General features: G+C 38.1%; 1 protein-coding gene across 1 annotated transcript; it reads right to left on the bottom strand.

Annotated features, from left to right (window-relative positions):
* Window positions 1-3,542: 3,542 nt before the first annotated feature.
* On the bottom strand, window positions 3,543-14,745 carry LOC149838914 (uncharacterized). Its single transcript, XM_090006876.1, has 11 exons — window positions 14,646-14,745; window positions 14,196-14,409; window positions 13,081-13,230; window positions 12,577-12,792; window positions 9,754-9,936; window positions 7,351-7,572; window positions 5,842-5,958; window positions 5,581-5,724; window positions 4,981-5,082; window positions 4,749-4,817; window positions 3,543-4,005 (listed from the first exon to the last, which is right to left on the bottom strand). The coding sequence occupies exons 2-11, from the start codon at window positions 14,391-14,393 to the stop codon at window positions 3,784-3,786; spliced, it is 1,623 nt and encodes a 540-aa protein (XP_089863002.1). The 5' UTR covers window positions 14,394-14,409; window positions 14,646-14,745; the 3' UTR covers window positions 3,543-3,783.
* Between the last annotated feature and the right edge of the window lie 4,998 nt (window positions 14,746-19,743).

The following is a 19,743-nucleotide window of genomic DNA, read 5'->3' as shown; positions in this document are numbered from 1 at the left end:
CTTAAGAATACACTAGGAGATATCATTGTTACCACCTTTGGGGTTCGCACTTCCGCACCAAAACCAAATTACCGAAAGGAAATTAGCTAGGGGTCAAAAGCGCAATTGTTGCATAATTACTAATTCAATCGAAGCTCAACATTTAGTACAAATATGTAGAAAAGGTACTCAACAACATGTAACAGTTATTCTGATTATTCCGATTATGAGGCTGGTTGAATCATTGTCCTATGATTAAGCTTTCTCTCAATGCATCCAAAAGTCGTGGTCATATTTAGTTATTCACGTAGCTAAAAGAATTAAAACCTACTGACTCCCCTAAAAATCATAGCATTTCTATTTAAACTCTTTATTAAGAAGGCATATTAGACATAAAAAGACAGTTTACAACAAACCAAACTCAAATCTATACTGGAACAACATTTTAGACACCACTGGAAATCACGCCGAGACTGATTTCTCAACCTTTGCTATTTAACTTATGTAAGAAGAAAAACACCCAAGATATACACGTGAGATTTGAATTTGGTAATTGAACATAATACAAAAAGAATTTGTATTGAACACTGTATCTTTGAGTATAAGACAGAAATCGGGCAGTCAATGAATTCAACACAGATTCCAAATTGTTATTGAACTTAATACACTATTTACACATAACAAGTAACTATAATTAATGAACTATTCAGATTGTAACATAAAGCTTACAATTAATCTTCACCATCATTTCTATCAATTCTAAGCTTTTTGTCCCACCCACACTATGAGAGACTAACAAAATGATAATATAGCTGCATCAAACAGAATTCCTATCTCTATGAGATTTAGATGCTCCTTGGAGCTCCAGCCAACAACCACAATGTTTTTTTGTTTGAGCATTAAGGTTTTCTGGAAACTCAATTTGGGACGTGTGGATGCATACCTACAACTAAGCTAGAAACGATAGTGTTGTGATAGATATGGACTGCATATTATGATATCGGAAAAAGATAATAAATCATGAGGGTGATCATGGCGAAGGTGAAAACAAGGATGGTGGACAACGCCAAACGATATTATCACAAATAAGTATTAATGCAAGAGATAAAAGAAAATTGGTTATACAAAACAATACAAACCCACACCCTACAACCAAGAGAAAGAATAGGTAACAAGTAGAAAAAAAAAGATTCAAACCAATCAGAGACAAAAGAACATAACTTGTACGCCTAACACAGGAAGTCTGTATTAGCAGTAAAACACAGAACCCCTTTCAAAAACTATGAAATGATTAATCTCTTTTTTTTTATTATTCGAGATACAAAAATTAGTGTATTATGCAACTATTCAATGCTTTATGTATTCACTTATTATGCAGAAAATGTGCAACTGACTATAAAGGTAACGATTTTGGTACTGAATAATCAGAAAAAAAAACATACCCAATATCAAACTACGCATGTTGTTGAGCTTTAAATCCTTTTCCTTTCAGGTATATATTGAAATTTCATAGCACAACAATCCGGAACATGGGAACATAACGTTGATAGAATCTTACTGCTCACAATATGATACACCAGGGAGCTGAATATAGCTTTCCCAAGCTCTATTTGTGCAAAAGAAATCATTTCTTTGTGTGTAGCATACACACAGAACCGAAATTTTGCATTTGTGCACAATTTAAACCTAAATAGATGAGTTGTGAAGCATTATTTTACATACTTGAAACAAGCACACTACAAAAACACAGTAAATCCTACCTTTGAACCGAAAATCCCCAAATTTGTTCGATTGCTTCCCTCTAGCCGCTGTGAAGTCGAGCCCTCCTCACGCCGACTCCGCGAACACGAACGAGAGAGATGAAAATTCAAGGTAACCCTCGCCGCCGTGCTCATGTGAGCCGTGTGTCTTTTCACCGGCTGGTGCAAGAAAGAAAGGAAAACGAGAGGGAGAGGAAGAGAGAACGAAAAGGGAGAGAGGGTATTAGCGAGAGGAAGGGGATGGGGTGTCTTATGCTGAGTGTGAGGGTCGGTCAGAGAGAGAATCAGGGCGGAGATCATGGGGGAGTGGGGGTCGGTTACCCCAACTCTCCATCGGTTGAGTGAAAACACGTAGCCCCTCTCTCATTTAACTCAAAAGCAAACCCTTTTTAGGGTTTGCATAATCTTCTCTTTTAACGTTACGTTTTTTTTTTGTTTTACTTGTAATTCATGTTTTAATGCATGACCCTTTTTTTATCGTGCTTTCATTTTAACACACCTATGGGTGCGGGTTTGGTTCGCCCGAACCCGTGACCCATGACCTTATTTGTTTGGGTCCACTCTTAGCATATCCGGATCCATGAATGGATTCAGATCTTCTTTTAGATTTTTAAGGTGTTAATATTTAAAATTTTGAATAGGGATCCAAATTGAATTACTATGGATCCAATTAAGCAAATCTGGATCCGCCAAAGGATCTGAAACATTATAAAATTTTAGGTACGATTTCGAATAAAGTACCATGGATCCAAAAGTAAATATTTATTTGGGCATTATGGTTTCCAATGTGCAATCTCCATTAAAATTTCAAAATATCCAGTATCCGAGATCCAATTAGAATTTTAATTGGACCCTTACCATATTTAAATTTCTAAAGTCCAGGATCCAAATGAAGTAGTGTGGATTCAAACATCGCATAAGCTATTACAGATCCCCAAAAGGTGTTATAAATCCGATATAGAAATTTTCTTATTAAGAATCTGATTTAAAACTTCGTGGATTCACTCAATTTGACCTGGATCCAATATCAAATTTGACCATGATATGGAGGATTCAATACCAGAGATCCGATTCATTTGACTGAAATCTATTATTAAGTATTCAAATTAAGGTTCATGATCTGATATTTAAGATCCGAATGAAATATCGGAGTTTTGAACAGGATATTAAGGGTCCAACATTGATCCCAATAAGATATCTGAGATCCAATTACGAATAGCAATTATAAAAATAGTTTTGGACATAAATTTTAAGTTTATTTATTTGATAAAATTCTTGGGTGTTACATATACAGAAGCAACTGAATCTTTGGATGAGCATATTGGAAAAAACAGGATTCGAATTAGTAAAACAAAAATTGAATATATAAAATATAAGTTTAGTACATAAGCTAGTGAGAGCAATGCCGTAAGAATAAAAACATGCCGGTTCAACAATACCATAAGTTTTAATATTTAGGATTTATATTACAACAAAATCAAAAATTTGATGAAGATATCACTAATAGGATCAATGCCTGTTGGGTTAAGTGAAGATAAGGTAGTTGTGTGTTATGTGATAAAAGAACATTTTTACAAGATTGCTATAAGACCAACACTATTACATGGAGTTGAATGTTTTGATAACCATTTTCTCCCACTTCATTGTATCAAAACTCTCCCCAAATCACCTTCACCACCAAAATCGGCCAATTTTTTGAAATGGCTGATTTAGCCCATGTTTTGTTTTTCGATCTTGATCTGGATCAGTCAGCCAATTCAGCAATTTGATAACATTGATTCAAGCACAATATCTCATACTAAATTTCTTCAAAAGGACTGCTATTGTTCCATTAAAATCATTTGATGTCATAAATAGAACAGCGATCAAAACCTCTCAAGGGGCAGAAGAAATGCTCTATTTTAAATCAGAATCAGTGTAACCAATGGATGCATGTAGTAAAATTTGAGTGACCAGCTACAAAATCCACAATGATGAGCAGATCCATTACAGGTATGAAGGAGATCAGATGGATGATGAATGGCCAATGCTACCTCCCAGACACTCAACATTCCAAAGAACCTATGGCAACATCAACAGACTTTGCCAGCTCTTCTGCTGCACCAACATATGATTGGGGCGTCAGATTGAGCAGTCTGGACTTGGCTTCCTCCGGCAATTCTAGTTGTTGAACAAACTCTTGAATGCTTTCTTTGGTAACAGCCCTCCCCCTTGTTAACTCCTTCAGTTTCTCATAAGGCTCTGGAATATCGTACCGCCGCATCACCTGAAAACCACAAAGCAGATGGTGCCAACTTCAATGAATGACAACCACGTCTATATTTGAGCAACATTCAAATGCACATTCTAATATGCATGAGTAGAAGTTAGAACCATCAACAAACAGGTAGGCTGGGCCCTATCAGATTTGGACCCAGATCTGGCTTTGAGGTGCTAATACTGGGTCTGGCCCAGATCTGATCAAACCTAGATTAGTGAAGACCAAATTCAGATCCAGGTATGGATGGTAAGAGCCAGACCTGACAAAAGTTTAAAAGTTAATCAAATCTCGGCTCAGCTTCCATCTGATTTATGAACTTATAAACCAAATCCAGGTCCATGTATGTCTCAAATCTTGAGTCAAACCCAATAAGAAGATCTGGACCTATTTTAGTAGGCCCTAATACTGCTGGGTTGGCATCAGATTTGATTGGGTCAATCCATTGTCAGAGTGAATCCCCTCCAAGTCAGTAACTGATGATCAGAACTAGTATCATTAACAAAAATTCCTGTCATTCACTTTCACAAGAACAAAACAGAAGCAGGTAAATGATTATCAATACATTGGAATTTCCTTGAAGGTGTTAACCTTTTCAAAGAAATTCTATTCTTTCTGGATATCGTGCTTGTTTAGATGATTCATCAATTCTAAATTGTGACGTCTGTTATCCTTCAACTAAATAAAGTATCATATTTATCTCATAATTAAGAAAACAAGGCCATTAAATTAGAGTAGAACTGGAAACTTACAGTCTGTATCGGTTCTGCAAGCACCTCCCATGACTGCTCCAAGTCCTTGCATAATTGAGTTTCATTTACCTGCAATGTAGACATTCTTATCAGATTCAACAGCATATCGAGTGATAGCAGAGAAAACAACAATATATGAAAAGCAAACAATTTGAACAATTGGGAAAGTAACTGCCGAACAGAAACAACTGAAAATGGAGACTTATTTAAAAATTGTTATCACCAAGCATACCTGAAGCTTCCTGATACCTTGTAGAGCACTCTTATAGGCAAGAAGAGAGTAACCTAGTCCCACACCAAAATTCCTCAGAACAGTTGAATCAGTCAAATCTCGCTGTCATTAAAGAACATAGTATAAGAAAATAATTCTATGCAATGACAAGCTTCAGCTAGCTTATTCAGCGTGTGTGTGCCTGTGTGGAGAGAGAGTCTGGCACTAGCCAGCATCAGTTCGTAACAACATGCTAGTCTTTATTTTCAAAATCTGGGGGCCAGAAAAGGAGACGTGGAAACTGTTATATGGCCATTTACAGGCAGCATAATATAACATTTGAGAAATCAATTCCCAAAAAGGCAAGGGATATGTTAACACCAATAGCCATTGCCACACAGATACAACTGTAGGAAATGGTTAAATGTACTTATCCAAAAAAAATAGAATTTGACAAGAAACTGGTTCAGGAGTCAACATGAAGTAATCTGTCCGACTCCGACATAGCTAATAGCCTAGCTCCTGCTAGAAAACAAACCTAGTCCAGAATAAATAGGTCTACATCAGTTTCATCACAGATAATGACCATCCCAAAGATACATCAGAGACTCAAAATAGTACCTGCCAACGTGAAATAGGCAGCTTCATACTCAGATGGTTGAGAGCTGCATTAGCCAAACCCAGATTACCTTCACTGTTCTCAAAATCTATAGGATTGACTTTGTGAGGCATAGTTGAAGATCCAACCTCTCCTGCCCTTGTAATCTGGAAAACATAGTTTCACAAACAGAATAGCTTTCTGATAAGTAAAACACAAAAACTAAACTAAACTAAACAAAACAAAACTCAACTCTCTCTCTCTCTGTACATAAGTATAGTCACCTGCTTAAAGAAGCCTAATGATATGTATCCCCAAATATCTCGGTCAAAGTCTATCAAGATGTTGTTGAACCTGACTATGGCATGGAAAAGCTCTGCAATATAATCATGTGGCTCGATCTGCAAATATTGACCCATGATCATCGCATCTATTTAATTGCAGGCATTTTGAATTCTACTAGGAACAACCCCAATGAGATGTAAAAAGTTTGCAAACTTTTCTCATCTAAGGACTATTAATGCACACACATGGGGATTATCTCATCTTGGCATCAATTTCTTCATTTTGTAAATTATTTATCCAGCCAATTCACTTCCAAGAATAATATTGTCCAAAACTGTTAATACCACCAGCAACAATACATTAGGGAACACAAACGAGAGAAAATTAAGCACAACACAGTTTTTCAGTTTCTTTTGCCCCAGCCAGAAGCAGCTAAAATGGGATCAGGGGAAATGGTAGTAGTTAGTTCCAATCAGATGGCAAATACGGAACAAGAATCTTGGGAGCAGTTCTTGCTGGATCCAAGGCTACATTTATTAGCATGACAAATTATTGGTCTGCAACCAAGGGAAACAAGACCAACCATGAACACAACCCAAAATCACACACGGAAGCTGCCTCACCAAGGAAAGAAAATACATCTGTAAAAGCAACCCTAAGCACACACATACAGAAAGCTGACAAGCGCTTTCAGGCCCTGAGTGGATGAAAGTATGAAACTTGTCAGCTCAGTTACATAGTAACCAAGTTCCAGCAACATAGTTGAGTGGAACCCAGCTACAAATTAATGTAATATAGTTGGCAACTCAAAGCTGACCCACTAGATATGCACCAGTTAAATCATGTTTTTTATATTTCAACTAAATAACATAGAAATCACTTGGAGGCACTTACTAGTGGGATTTTCCAATGGAAATGGTTATAAAGAATCTGATTCCAACAAAATTTCTACCACAAATGTCTTTATTTCTTTAAGCTTCTGCCTCATTGCGTGAATAAGCAATACAGGAAAAACAAAAAAGTAAAACAAAGAAAAGCTCAGAATATGATATTCCCTTTCTGTTATTGCAAATAATGATTTGCTTCTTTAAGGAAGCAGACCATACATCGGATCTATGCCTATTGGGCAATGACTATATATGGGTTTAGCATTATTATCATCAGATAACATTAATCAATTTTTTAATAAACAATAAAAAATGTGTGTGTGAACTGCTGCTAAGGTTATCCTTTTCCGATATAACTTTAGTCTATAACTAGTTCAATAAACATTTCCAGCTTGTTCTATCCAATTTCCAGTCATGAGATGCCCTACATTGTTTGTGTGTGTGCACGTCACTGGGATGTTGCTAACCAAGTTAACTTAGTTGTCAACCCAGTTAACTGTGTCAACAAACATGACAAAGTAATAATAGCCTACGAGAAGCCGCATGATGACTTGAAAAAAGCAAAGCAAAACAAAAAGACTAAATAGAAACCAAATTATCATAAAAGAACTATAAACTTACTTGTGTCACATAAGGATTGAAGCTTATCCCTAGAGAATTCACAAACTCTTCTGCAACTCTTGGCCAGTTGATGTTAGGATAAGCAACAAGATGGGCATTATAGTTTCCAACAGCTCCAGCAAACTTCCCCAATGGTTTTACTTGAGAAATCTTCTCCTTTTGTTTGCTAAGTCTAAAACAGAAAACAGCCAATTCCTTCCCCAGTGTAGTTGGTGAAGCTGTCTGTAATAACATAGTTAGACAGACAATGTATAAACACATAAACTGGGAGTAGATATACTCTAGAAGAGAACAAAAAAAAACTGGCAAAACCCAATAGTGCTAATGCAGCAGATATTTTGCTTCTATCATTGGAAAAGAAATGTTCCCTAATGCATTTTCATTAGAGCATGTCTACATGTTTCAACTTATCCTATTTAAGCTACTATCAGGTGAGTCCTCTCATAAGCATTTTATTCTCAGGCTCTGAAAAACCATGATCCTTAACTTACAAGTTCATACAGCCATGTTGACTCATGATCAGATTTTACCTTGAAATTATTAACCTACACGTTCAACATTTTATCTTTACCAAAATTGGATAATTAATGCAAGATTCAATATGATGTCTCATATAAATATTAACTATGTAATGCGTATTTCTACAAGGACCCTGCACCTATCTTGTATCCTTACTGGTATTATGCACAGGTCAACTAGGTTTGAAATGTAACTTGGACCCATTTTTACCTATCTTATGATCCACTCATTTTGTAGTCTAAGCTTGACATCAAAAATGTCTACCCTTAACTATACATGCTTTAGACTTTTAGTTCATAACCTCATATGTAGAGCATTTGGTAACATGTAGCATAATTGTGTATTTTTGCATGTGTTTGCAATTTGACTATGCTTACACACATACATATATGTGTGTATCTGTACACATGTACCGATCTTTTTCGAAATTTCCGAGTCGTACTCTTCTTACCCATGTCATGCCCTGTACCTATGTGACATAGAATATCAAACAATGTAATCATTTAGCTCGTAAGGTTGTTTTCACCAATAAATAGGCTTTTTCTCATATGAATTCTACATAACTTTCGTTTCCTTAATGATTTCTCATGTATGCCAACCATGGTTACCCAATTAGGAAGCGGAAGCAGGAAACAAAATGAGAAGCGGAAGAGAGAAGTGAAGTATTTTAAAATTCATAAGCAGGAAGCGATAAATAATTTTAAAAGCAAAATAAGAATACAAAAGAAAGGGATATGTGATCGAATGGGAAGCAAATACTAATTGAATGGGAAGAGAATAAAAACAAAAATAAAAATGACAGTGAGTGGGAAGCGTGAAAGGAAGCACATGGAAAACATGAAAAGAAGAGTGAGAGAAGCACATAGGAAGCATGAAAGAAATGTATGAGAAGCATAGGAGAAGCGTGGGAGAATCGAGATTCTCATCAAGTTTCGGAAGCGAAGAGTATCACGCTTCCAAAGCGAGTTTTTGAGAAGTGCACTTCCCACCTATCTATGAAGCTTTAGGTAACTCTGATACCAACCCTTTATTTCATAAAACATGAAAATGAAGTTGGCTACATGATTCCTCTCTATCATAATATGTTTCAAAGTCAAACATAATACTCCAATCAAGAAATCAACTCCAGATAATAGGGTTATCATCATCAATATTGGTATCTTCTTAATAAAAGCAATCTCTCAATGAAATTTAAAAATGATGGGCAGTCTAACTACACTTGGCCACGTTAGGACCCAGTTTTTTATTCTGGGCCTGAAGAAGATTGGGCCCAAGCCTGAACGAGCCCTTTGGCAAGCTGGGTTTGACCAAGTCACAGCTTGTCGCACACTCCACCTGCTTGTCCAAACTACAGACCAAGCTGAGCAGCTCATTCCCACCCTTAGAATTATACTGAAAAATTTGGGCCCAAGCCCACCTGGCCCAACCATGGGCTGAGATTTGGGCCCACATCTAAACCTAACCTGGCTCTTGGTGGGCTATGACTAACCAAGCCATGGCCCATCACATGACTGCTTTCCCTTCAAATTTATGGACCAGGCCAACCTGTTTCCCATGGGTTATTCAGAAAATAATAAGATAATAGAGAATTTTTTAAAAGACAAAGGGCATTTAAATGAATATTTTAATCTATAAATTCAAAAGGTTGAAATTGCCAACATGTTCAAGTGCTCATTATTACTCCGCATTTGTTGGAGTTGCAATGGAGTTGATTCCTACCAGATTCAAATATTTCAGGCTACCCTACGTGGAAGCACCAAATACCATATATCATAATGTTTATCCCAATCCAAGGCAATCACATTTAAATTTTATAGCATATTAAAGTAAATCAATAATCTAAAGCTCATTAAATTTTCCATCATTGAATTTAAGTTAATTTACCTGCCCATGGGTGCGAGACAGCATTGGAATACTGGAAATCTTTTTAGCCATTTCACATACAACATGTATGAGCTCATCCATTGTAGGCAATATCACGAGATTAATTGCATCACGCAGCATCAATGCATGGGCCAAATTATTAATGTCCTCTGACGTGCAAGCAAAATGGAAAAACTCAAGTACCTGGAGCATAGAAAGAAGAAGTTTTGACACTTACATTGGACAGGATATCAAACCAGATGAAAGTTTTGAACAAGAACATATACATCATACATCAGTATGTCAAATGTCAAAAAATATTTGCTATTACTTGAGAGGACAAATAGAAAAATGATATAATTAAAGAAACAAGTATCACAGCATTCACAAAATGCACATATTGCAACTTATACACAAATATTCATGTAATACAATGTATCAACTTCAAAACCATCAAAAGATTTGACTGGAGAACATGCAAATAGAAGCTACTAAGAGACAAAAGGGACACAAACCCAGAGCATTCTGTAAATAATAGCATGCACAGATCTGGCTGGGTCCCTGGAAGCATTGAGAAGAGGGACTCAAACACGAGACTGGATCAGACTAGAAAGGGAACTAAATCAAGGGCCTGACTCCAACCAAACCAGAGCAGTTTGGCTTCTCAGTCAAATAAGAAATTCCTTTCCTTTTCTTTTGAGGTTATAAAATGAATAGAAATTTGTTTATATGAAGTGCAGAAATTAACATAGTTTAATGCGGATCATAAGGATAAGAGAAAATGAAGAAATTCTAACAATGTGTGCATAGTCAAAGCCATAAAAGGCAATAAGTTATTGTGCTACATGCACTCATACTAAGCATTTGGCTTTGTACCTGATGGAAAAACATTTTCATTACATGGTTGCAGTGACACCTTGCCAACATTTGGCCTCTCTTCCTTCTCCGGTCAGTTGTTCTATGATAATAAGAGTACCATTCATCTTGCCAGAAAGAATAACTTTGTTGAGCACACAAAAAAAAAATACAAAAAGTGTTAATGGATTGCCACTTATAGAGAGTAGCTTCTTGACCCTAAGCTCTCACTAATTTGCAGCTAGCTAAATTCTTCAGAAAGACTATTTCATAGCACACCCACACCCCCTGTTAATTATTCCACGTGTATGCACACTCTTATAATACACAGTTTTCCCATAGTTAACCCACTTTGTTTATCTTTTATATTTTTATTTGCTCATGGAAAATCTTTTGCCTTTTCTTGTATATAGTGATTCAATGTTAGCATATTTTCTTAACTTGTAAGGAAGATGATTTCTTCCTCCTTTTGTATTCATATTCTCAATTTTTTCATATTTGTAAAGGTGTTCTAACAGGAATGATATTGTGGTATGTTTTAGTGTTTTACACTAACACACAATGATCCAACTCAGTCGATTGGAATCATTTGTCATTATGCGGTGTAGATCCTATTAATCAGCAATGTTCAAACCATGACCATGTGAACTATGATCAAGATCTTACCATCAATGAAAGACATACCTAGTATAAGATCCTAACTTTGTACTTGTTAGGTTCACAACTTCTCACCTTCAAAACCCCCCACAGCCCATTCTTCCCAGATTGTTTTTCCCATCATGACACCTTTGCACACTTTTTTTTTCTCACTTTTCCATAGAAATAAAAACTCTAGTGAAATCAAGGTTGTAAGTAGCATATCGTTACCCTATCGGTCGGGCCAATAGTGACACCATATCGTATCGTAAATGTATCATAATTTTTAATAATTTTTTTTTAAAAATTAAAAAAAAAATAAAAAATCTAAAAAAATTATATCAAATGAAATAGTGATGAATTGCACAAAATACAACCATAAAATCACATATAAAGCATTTATGTCTCTATGAGCTGCATAAGACATCATTAAACATCAACTATCTCACAAGAACAATGCAAAATATTACATATCGCCACAAGACTCATACTTTCATACTACATAAACAAAAATATTATGGCAATAGTTGCACTCGATTTTCAATCGGTTTTCACTCATTACTTGAGTGCCCCATTGTCATGCTGGATCATCTGATGCCATCTTTGTTGGAGTGTGGAGCTTGATTTCTACCCTGATATAAATATTTAATTTTTGCGGATCCAACTTAACCCACTTCTTTGGGTGAAAAACAGTGGAAACACACTTCTAATGGCCTCTAGACAAATGGAAAAGTTAGCCCTCAAAAGGTATTTAAAACCCAAAAGTAAAAAAATAATTTTTGGCCTTTTTAAAGTGTGTCGAAGGTATGATACAGGGGTGTATCGTACAATACACCCGATACGGGTACGATACACACTTGTATCACGATATGAGTGTGTATCGTATCATAAACCCCAAAAGTAACGATACGTATCGTACTGTATTGGAAGATACAGACAACCTTGAGTGAAATCATTATCAGCAAAGGTTGGAATAGGAAAAGAAAGAATATCTTCGTGCATAAATGCTCAAATACCACTTTCACAAGAAAGGGTCAGCATGTCACATGATGAGTTAATAAATGAAATTCTACTAACAAAGGAGTAAAAGAAAAATTATTGAACTGCATAAGGACTATTTTTTATCTTTATGGTTCAACATCATTAAGTATAGGCTTATGAGCTATTACATAAATTCCACAAGCAAAATAGTAAATAAAAATTGATTAAACTACAAAGGACAATTTAACATAACTTCATGCAACAAATATAACCCACTGGAGAAAAATAAGGTAAGCCTCATTTTCAACTTTATATCAAAGAAAACAGCCTTATTTCCAACTTTATATTCAAGAAAACATCAGGAATACTCACCTTTCCAACTTCTTGATGGGAACTACATATTTGCTTCAGGAAATACTCCACAGCCTTGACATCATGGTTAGTCACTTTCTCTATCTTCTTCACCTCCAAGGCATCGTTTGTATTGAAATTTTTAATTAGACTTTCCAAATAGAATTTAGCCTCCTCACTGAAGTTGGGAACCTCGATAACCTCAGATATTTCTGAAAGTTTTAGCAACCATTTGACCTTGACAAGAACGACCATGTCACCACTCATTAGCCAAGTTAAAGAAAACAATGACAACAATAATTATTATGATTAGAACAAGAAGAAGCTATATATGGCCTTTTACAAGACATGACAGTGTATACGGGTATGTTTATGTATCAGTTACACAAAAACATACCATAAAGAAATGCACTGTCATGACTGGTAAAAGAAATCAAAACAAAAGGCAAACTGTAACTGCTATATCATTAACCATAAATTTGTAAGAAAATAGTACACATCAGCATATAAGAAATGAGTGTCTACCTCAACCAACACACGGTAACGGATTAGACCATATTCACTAAAAAAGAGGCGTAGCTCCTTAACTTTCTCAGAGTATCTCCCATCCAAAGGAGAAATTGCTGTCAAGCTAGATAAGCTGAGGTCATCAAGGTATTCAACAGATTTCTTCATCTGGAAAAAAAGAAAAGAAAAGAAAAATTGCAAGAAAGAATATAAACATCACTCAATCCATAAAGTCAAAGAAATGTAAATGTGCACCATCCCTACCAGTAAATAAGAACAGAATCTTGCATTGGATGCTTTGTCAACCAAGATAATTGCCATTTCATCATCATAATACTCAAAAAAAGGAATATCAATCATTTGCAGGAGCAACCCAAGAATGCCTGAAACTAGTTGTGGTCTTAAAAACAATAGACGAATAACATGAACCATTTATCTGAGAATATTCTTGTAGTGTATAGTGTAGAAACTGCAGGTCCAATTTCAACTCCATAAGAAAAAGGATTGCAACTTCATTGACTCGATCATGTAGGTACCTTATTGAGAAAGCTGGCTCATCTCATATCTTATGCAATCATTAACAGGTATATATTCCGGATTTGAAGCAAACAAATTTAGATGTATACTTTCGCCAACTAAGTTGTCATAACATCATTCTAAAGGCTAACAATCATGAAAGAAACACATTCTGTTAAAAGCATTTTCAATGCTCTATATTCTCAGAAATAAGTAGAAATCTGCTTTTTCTTGGCACATCATACATATTGAAGGAAAAACCTCCACATTATGTTCCTTCACCAATGCTTTATAACCGACTTTTATATCAATAAGATTCATAGGGGAAGCATTCCCCTTTAAAAGAAAAAAAAGTTGAGAATTGTAAAATAAGAAGCAGCCCAAATACCCTTATGCTAATCTCATTGACTAGTAGCATATGCAGGAAAGCTACAGCTACTACCCTCAAATCAACTGCTTGAAGTCATTAAGGTATGAAAACCACCAAAAAAACATCACAGCTTACCAAAAACCATTTCCAAAATATTACTCCTTTTAGAATTTGAACTCACACATACAAACGCACGCATGCACACAACGCGCACACACAGAAACACAGAACGTAGGCGAACAAGTACCTCTGCTTCAGACATTGGCGCATCATTTGTGCTGATTCTGAAACGTTGGTGCCCTTGAAGATGCTTTGTAGACTTAAGGAAAGTAACATTCGATGATGAAAATGGTATCCCCTTGAAGCAATCTATTCTTGTTCCGAAGTGGGACAGTTGAATACTATTACTTTGCATTTTAAGAGTAGCCCCAGCTCCAAGTTCCATTTTATACAACAATATTCTGCACACGTTTGTAATGTATAAGGCGCTTTACAAAATTTAGTTACCACAAACCAAAAATATATACATATATATATATTGATAAGCACGAAACACCCACACACATCCCTGAAAAAGTGGGAACTCTCAATTCCTTGAGAAACCAAATAGACTTTTTCTGTTTTTACTATTTACCAACTTATTTTCAATATGTTGCGGTTGCATCTAAGCTTAAACCTTAAATAATTTTCAACTAACCAAAAAATTATCAAACTCCACTCGATCGTCTGATCGATTGCTCGCCCGTTCGTCGCCTCCGGCTGCCGGAGAACAGGAAGAGAGAGATGAAGAAGTGGTTGATGGGATTGGGAGGCTGCCTGCTGCCGAACGGGAATCAACGCAGTCGAGACGCTCTGGCCTACAATTTTTTTTCTGTTTTGGGGTTTCTGGTTTATGAATGACTTCATATATCCAGCAACTTTGTTTAAGAAAGTAACGGACGGCGGGACTGTCCCCCAGGCCCACTGGTTAATGCGGTCAATTTTTATGCAGCGGCACTGCATGCTTAGCATGATACTGCAGACCGTCCATCTCATCATTTCTCAAGATGGGCAATGCACCCATCTCCAAAAATTTTAAGATGGATGATTGTCAAGCAGGTCGCTGCAATATACTTGATCTTTTGGAAGTGGGTTTTTGCTTTTTGACTTCACATTATATGTAGTGACGCTGCATGGTTGCCCGACCTGCTTGACTGCCGCCCATCTTGGCATTTCTTGATACGAGTGTGTTGTTTATCTCGAAAAATGTTGAGATGAATGGACTTCAACAGAAGAGACGCATGTTAAGCATGTAGCGCCGTTGCATAAAAAAATAAGGTTTAGGTGCTAACTTGAATCCAAGGGTGCAAACGCATTGGATATTGGATATGCTTTGTCTGAATCTAGTTTTCAAGAAACGTATTCAAATAGGAACGCACATGGGTCAGATGTGGATAGGTCTTGAACCTCAAGAACCTTGAATCTGTATGTTAAGAAGCGGGGATGCAAATAACTTGGATCCATGTGTCCATCTGGATAGGGTATGTATTGTTCATGCTTGATCTGAGTCCAGTTTTTTTACATATAGGGAATCAAGCTCAACATGGGTCCGGTCAAGCTTGAATCAACCACTGAATCTAGATTTCAAATATACTCCAGATTAGGATTTGGATTAGAATTGGATATCATGGTAGAATCCCTCATCCGAATATGTGTTGACACCATGTGGTATTTGGATCTGCTGAGAAGAAGTCTAAATATATTGATTTCACGTGCAATATAGGTAAGTTGGTCCTGGTCCCAACCAGGTTCTAACCCATCTCCGTTTTGACCCCACCATATTCAGATTCAGATGCATTATCCGGATCCAACAATATCGCCAGTATCTATTTAGAAAGGGTGTGAGTGCCAACCCTTTTGCATTCCTAGGTCCAAATCCAAATGAACAATGAAACATCTGAACAAGATCCATGTTATAAGGGAATCCAGATCCCAGTTTATGTGTAATATTAAGAAATGGTTGAAATCAAGCATTTTACATGTAAAATATATAAAAGCATCAGATTTTAACCTGATTCAACATAGATCTGACAATCAAGTTTGCCCAAATTCAATTCAAATTTGATGTCATATGCTTTGCTGAATCTGATCAAATGGTTTTGGATTCAGTTAGATATCTAGCCCAAATTTGATCCATTGATCTCTATAAAGACATGGCTCCACTTTGTTTATTATTATTATTACCCAAAACTAAGCTAATTTTTTTTATCATTTTAACATAAAAAATTCACACTTTTTTGGGAGCCAACACCAATTCCTTGAAATGCCAAATCCATATGAAACCAAAGGAGATATCCCAAACAACGTGGCACTGGTAGCTCTATAAAACTTCAAAACCATGCTTTGTCAACACATGTAAGACTTTGTTTGGGAGTCTAGAATTGCGATAGCCATGTGTTGTATGTTAGGAAAATCGTGTGGGCCTACATATGAAAAATCATACATTATAGGCTGGCTAAGGTTTCAGGCTCATTTTATGTTATTTAATTGGGTTGGGCCATATGGTCTTATTATGTGAAGATACTTCTTATGCTCTTATCTGCCTATCTTCGATTTTATGATGAGCTGAGTTGGAAATAAACTCTCAGTTGATTACAAATTAGGTTATGGTCCCCAAACTATATATAGTGGCTTTATCTTTTTAGATTCTCTATCTACAATAAGAAAAATCAGTCCCTCTCATAAGGTTTAGAGAAAAGAAAATAGTCACATATATAGGTTTAGAAAGATCATACTCGTTAAAGATCTACCAGAGCACCAATGAATTCAGATATGTTTCCTCATTAAGATTTTGTTTATGTTTTGCTTTTTACGATTTAGCGCAAACACGTTTGACAGTCCTGTTAGTTTTCGGTGGATTCTAAATCTAACAATTGGCATCAGAGCAACTTGTACCCATTGAATTGTTGAAAATTTTAATTTTATTCTATAATTTTCATGGTTTTTTGTTTGTGGCGTCGATCCATCATGATCGCGGTCCGGGGGAAGGAGGGTTGATCGACCCTTCTCGCACTGTTCAGATATGCCAGGACACTGATCGACCGTCCCCTTAGGGGTTTTCAGACGGGCAGGAGGGTTGATCCGCCCTCCGTCTTCTGAACACCAAATTGCCACAATCAGCAAAGGGGGTTTACGCCGTTCAGTAGGGATGGCAGTGGGGCAGGGCGGGGCGGGGGACAAGGTTTCCACCCCCGCCCCGCCTCAAAATTTTATCCTCCACCCCCGCCCTGCCTCCGCGGCGGGGATGGATTTTATCCTCCACCCCCGCCTTCATCCCTGTTTCATGTCCTCCACCCCCGCCCCGTCCCCGTCCCCGTTTGTCAAATTGCATCCCTACTTAGAAATCATTCACGTTAATATTTCAGTTAATGATAAATGAATTCATCCACATGGAAAACAGGATCTCCCCGCCTTCATAGCCCAGACAAAAATTAGATTTTACTTGTGCCTAGTAAACTAATACATAACATCCATGGATCATGCTCTAGAAGATATTGAATGGACTCAGTTCCTCATCCTCCAATTTTTTCTGAACTGGAGAATATTATTTAATAATTAGAAAAATGAATATGCAAATAAGTTGATCTGAAATGTTAAAAAAAATTAAGCCAAATCAAACAACCACTATAAATGAAAAAATTAACCTATTGAAACCTGCTTTATAATCACAGAAAAATGTGTCCACTATATGAGAAGATTTGACAGCACAAGCAAAACCACAGAGTGCAACACAAATTTAAAACATGAAGGTCCAGAAAGAAAGCAGGATGGAAATATTGCCCTTATGCTTCTTCAGAATGTCAAGCAAAACCCTAGTCCAGTAGCCACGATAACTTAGATTACCAAGATCGGAGAGTGGTCTCTCAGGTGTCCCAACCTTACCTTCTTTTTTTGATAGTTCATACGCTGACAAACAAACAATGCATCAGCCATGTCAAAAGTTGTTTTTAAGATCTCAGAAGATGTCAAACAATGCATCAGCCATGGAAGGAGGGAGAGATCGTGTCGGCCAACGGTGGTCGGTGTCGGCAAACGGTGGTCGGCGTCGGCCAACGGTGGTCGGCGACGGCCAACGGTGGTCGGCGACGGCCCAGCTCCAATGATAATGCGGATGGGGAAGGGGAAGAGGCGACGGCCCGGCTCGGTGGCTCCAGGGTTAGGAAATTAGGGAAGGGAGTTAGGGTTAGTAAACATGTAGAAAAATATAAAGGGTTGGGGGCGGGGATGGGGCGGGGCGGGGCCGGGACGGGGATGGGCCGGGGGCGGGCCGGGGCGGGGCGGGGGAACGTGCCAGTCCATCCCCGCCTCCACCCCCGGACGGGGATGGATTTTAACCTTCGTCCCTGCCTCCATCCCCGTTTCATACCCTCCATCCCCGGTCCAAACGGGGCGAGGCGGGGTGGGGCCCCGCTTTCCCCCGGTCCACTGCCATCCCTACCGTTCAGGTTGCCAGATGGGAAGGGTTGTTAGGCCCTTTCCCTTTTCTTGTTGATCGGACAGAAAGGCCATTCAACCCTTCCCCGTTTTTGATTGGATGATGGACAACGCTGAGGGGGAGGGGCTTCTCCCTCCCGTTCGACTGGACAATTTGTTGCCTGCCTCGATCATAGAACAAAAAGGGATTTGTTCCTTTTCTATTCATTGATAAAACGAAAAGGGGGTGTCGCCCATTCAGAGACCCGAACGTCAGACGACAAGTTGCCATCGTCCAGTTCCTTTGGACGCCGATAAAAAGGGGTTCACCATTTTTTCAAGCAGTCGGACGACATGAGAGCCCTCCTCCTCTTTTAGATTGCTGGAGGGCGGGCGACAGAGGGTTCTCCTCTTTCCGATCGCCGGACGCTCATTCAGACCGTGTGTCATTTGGGTTCGGCGGCAACTCAGAGTCGGATTCAGCCATCGCCGAACTCATCGGGGTCGACGACACTCAAGGTTGGATTTGGCCATCGTCGGGGTTGACAGCACTCAGGACCGAATTCGGCCATCGTCGGACTCATCAGGGTCGACGACACTTAGGGTCGAATTCGACCATCGTCGGACACATCAGGGGTCAACGGCATTCGGGGTGAGGTTCAGCTATGGCCAAACGTTTCAAGGCCGACGGAAGTCGGCACCTTGTTCAGGCTCGACCTGTGATAGTCAAGGTCGGTTCAGCCTTTAGCTGATCCAATGACCCAGAGCGATTCAACCTTCAGCCACTGCATTGTCTCGAGGCCGGTTCGGGCTTCAGCCAATCTGGTTAACCAGGACAGTTCAACCCTCTGCTGCTACACCAAACCAGGTCAGTTCAGCCTTCAGCAGACCGAACCAAGCCAGTTCAACCTTCAGTCGGGGCCGGGTCAACTTAGTTCTTTGGATCAGGAGGTTGTTGACTCGGTTCGATCCCCATTTGGTTGCGGGGACTAAACCGAGTCATATGGCATCACTGTGTGGGCCAGGCTTGTTCAGACCCGACCCCATGGCTTAGTGCCTGCACCCGATTGTGGTATTGTGGGTCCGCCTTGTGATGGGTCAGGACTGATTTGACCTTTACAAGTGCCTCATAATAATAATAAAAAAATTATTAGGATTTTATTATTAAATTGAGGGACGTTATGTATGCATTATGGGTCACTTTATAGGCTTGACTTCGGTTACTTTTTGGCCATATATGGATTGTGATTATATTTTTATTTGTTTATATGCATGTATTAACATATTTGAACCATGATATTCTTTTCAGAATTAAGGGTATGACATTTTAAATTAAATTAATT

This window comes from Nuphar pumila, chromosome 5, assembly GCF_984573655.1.
Source record: "Nuphar pumila chromosome 5, dmNupPumi1.hap1.1, whole genome shotgun sequence".
Classification (NCBI taxonomy): domain Eukaryota; kingdom Viridiplantae; phylum Streptophyta; class Magnoliopsida; order Nymphaeales; family Nymphaeaceae; genus Nuphar; species Nuphar pumila.
Note: the sequence above shows the minus strand (reverse complement) of the source record. Positions and strands in the feature narration are given on the sequence as shown.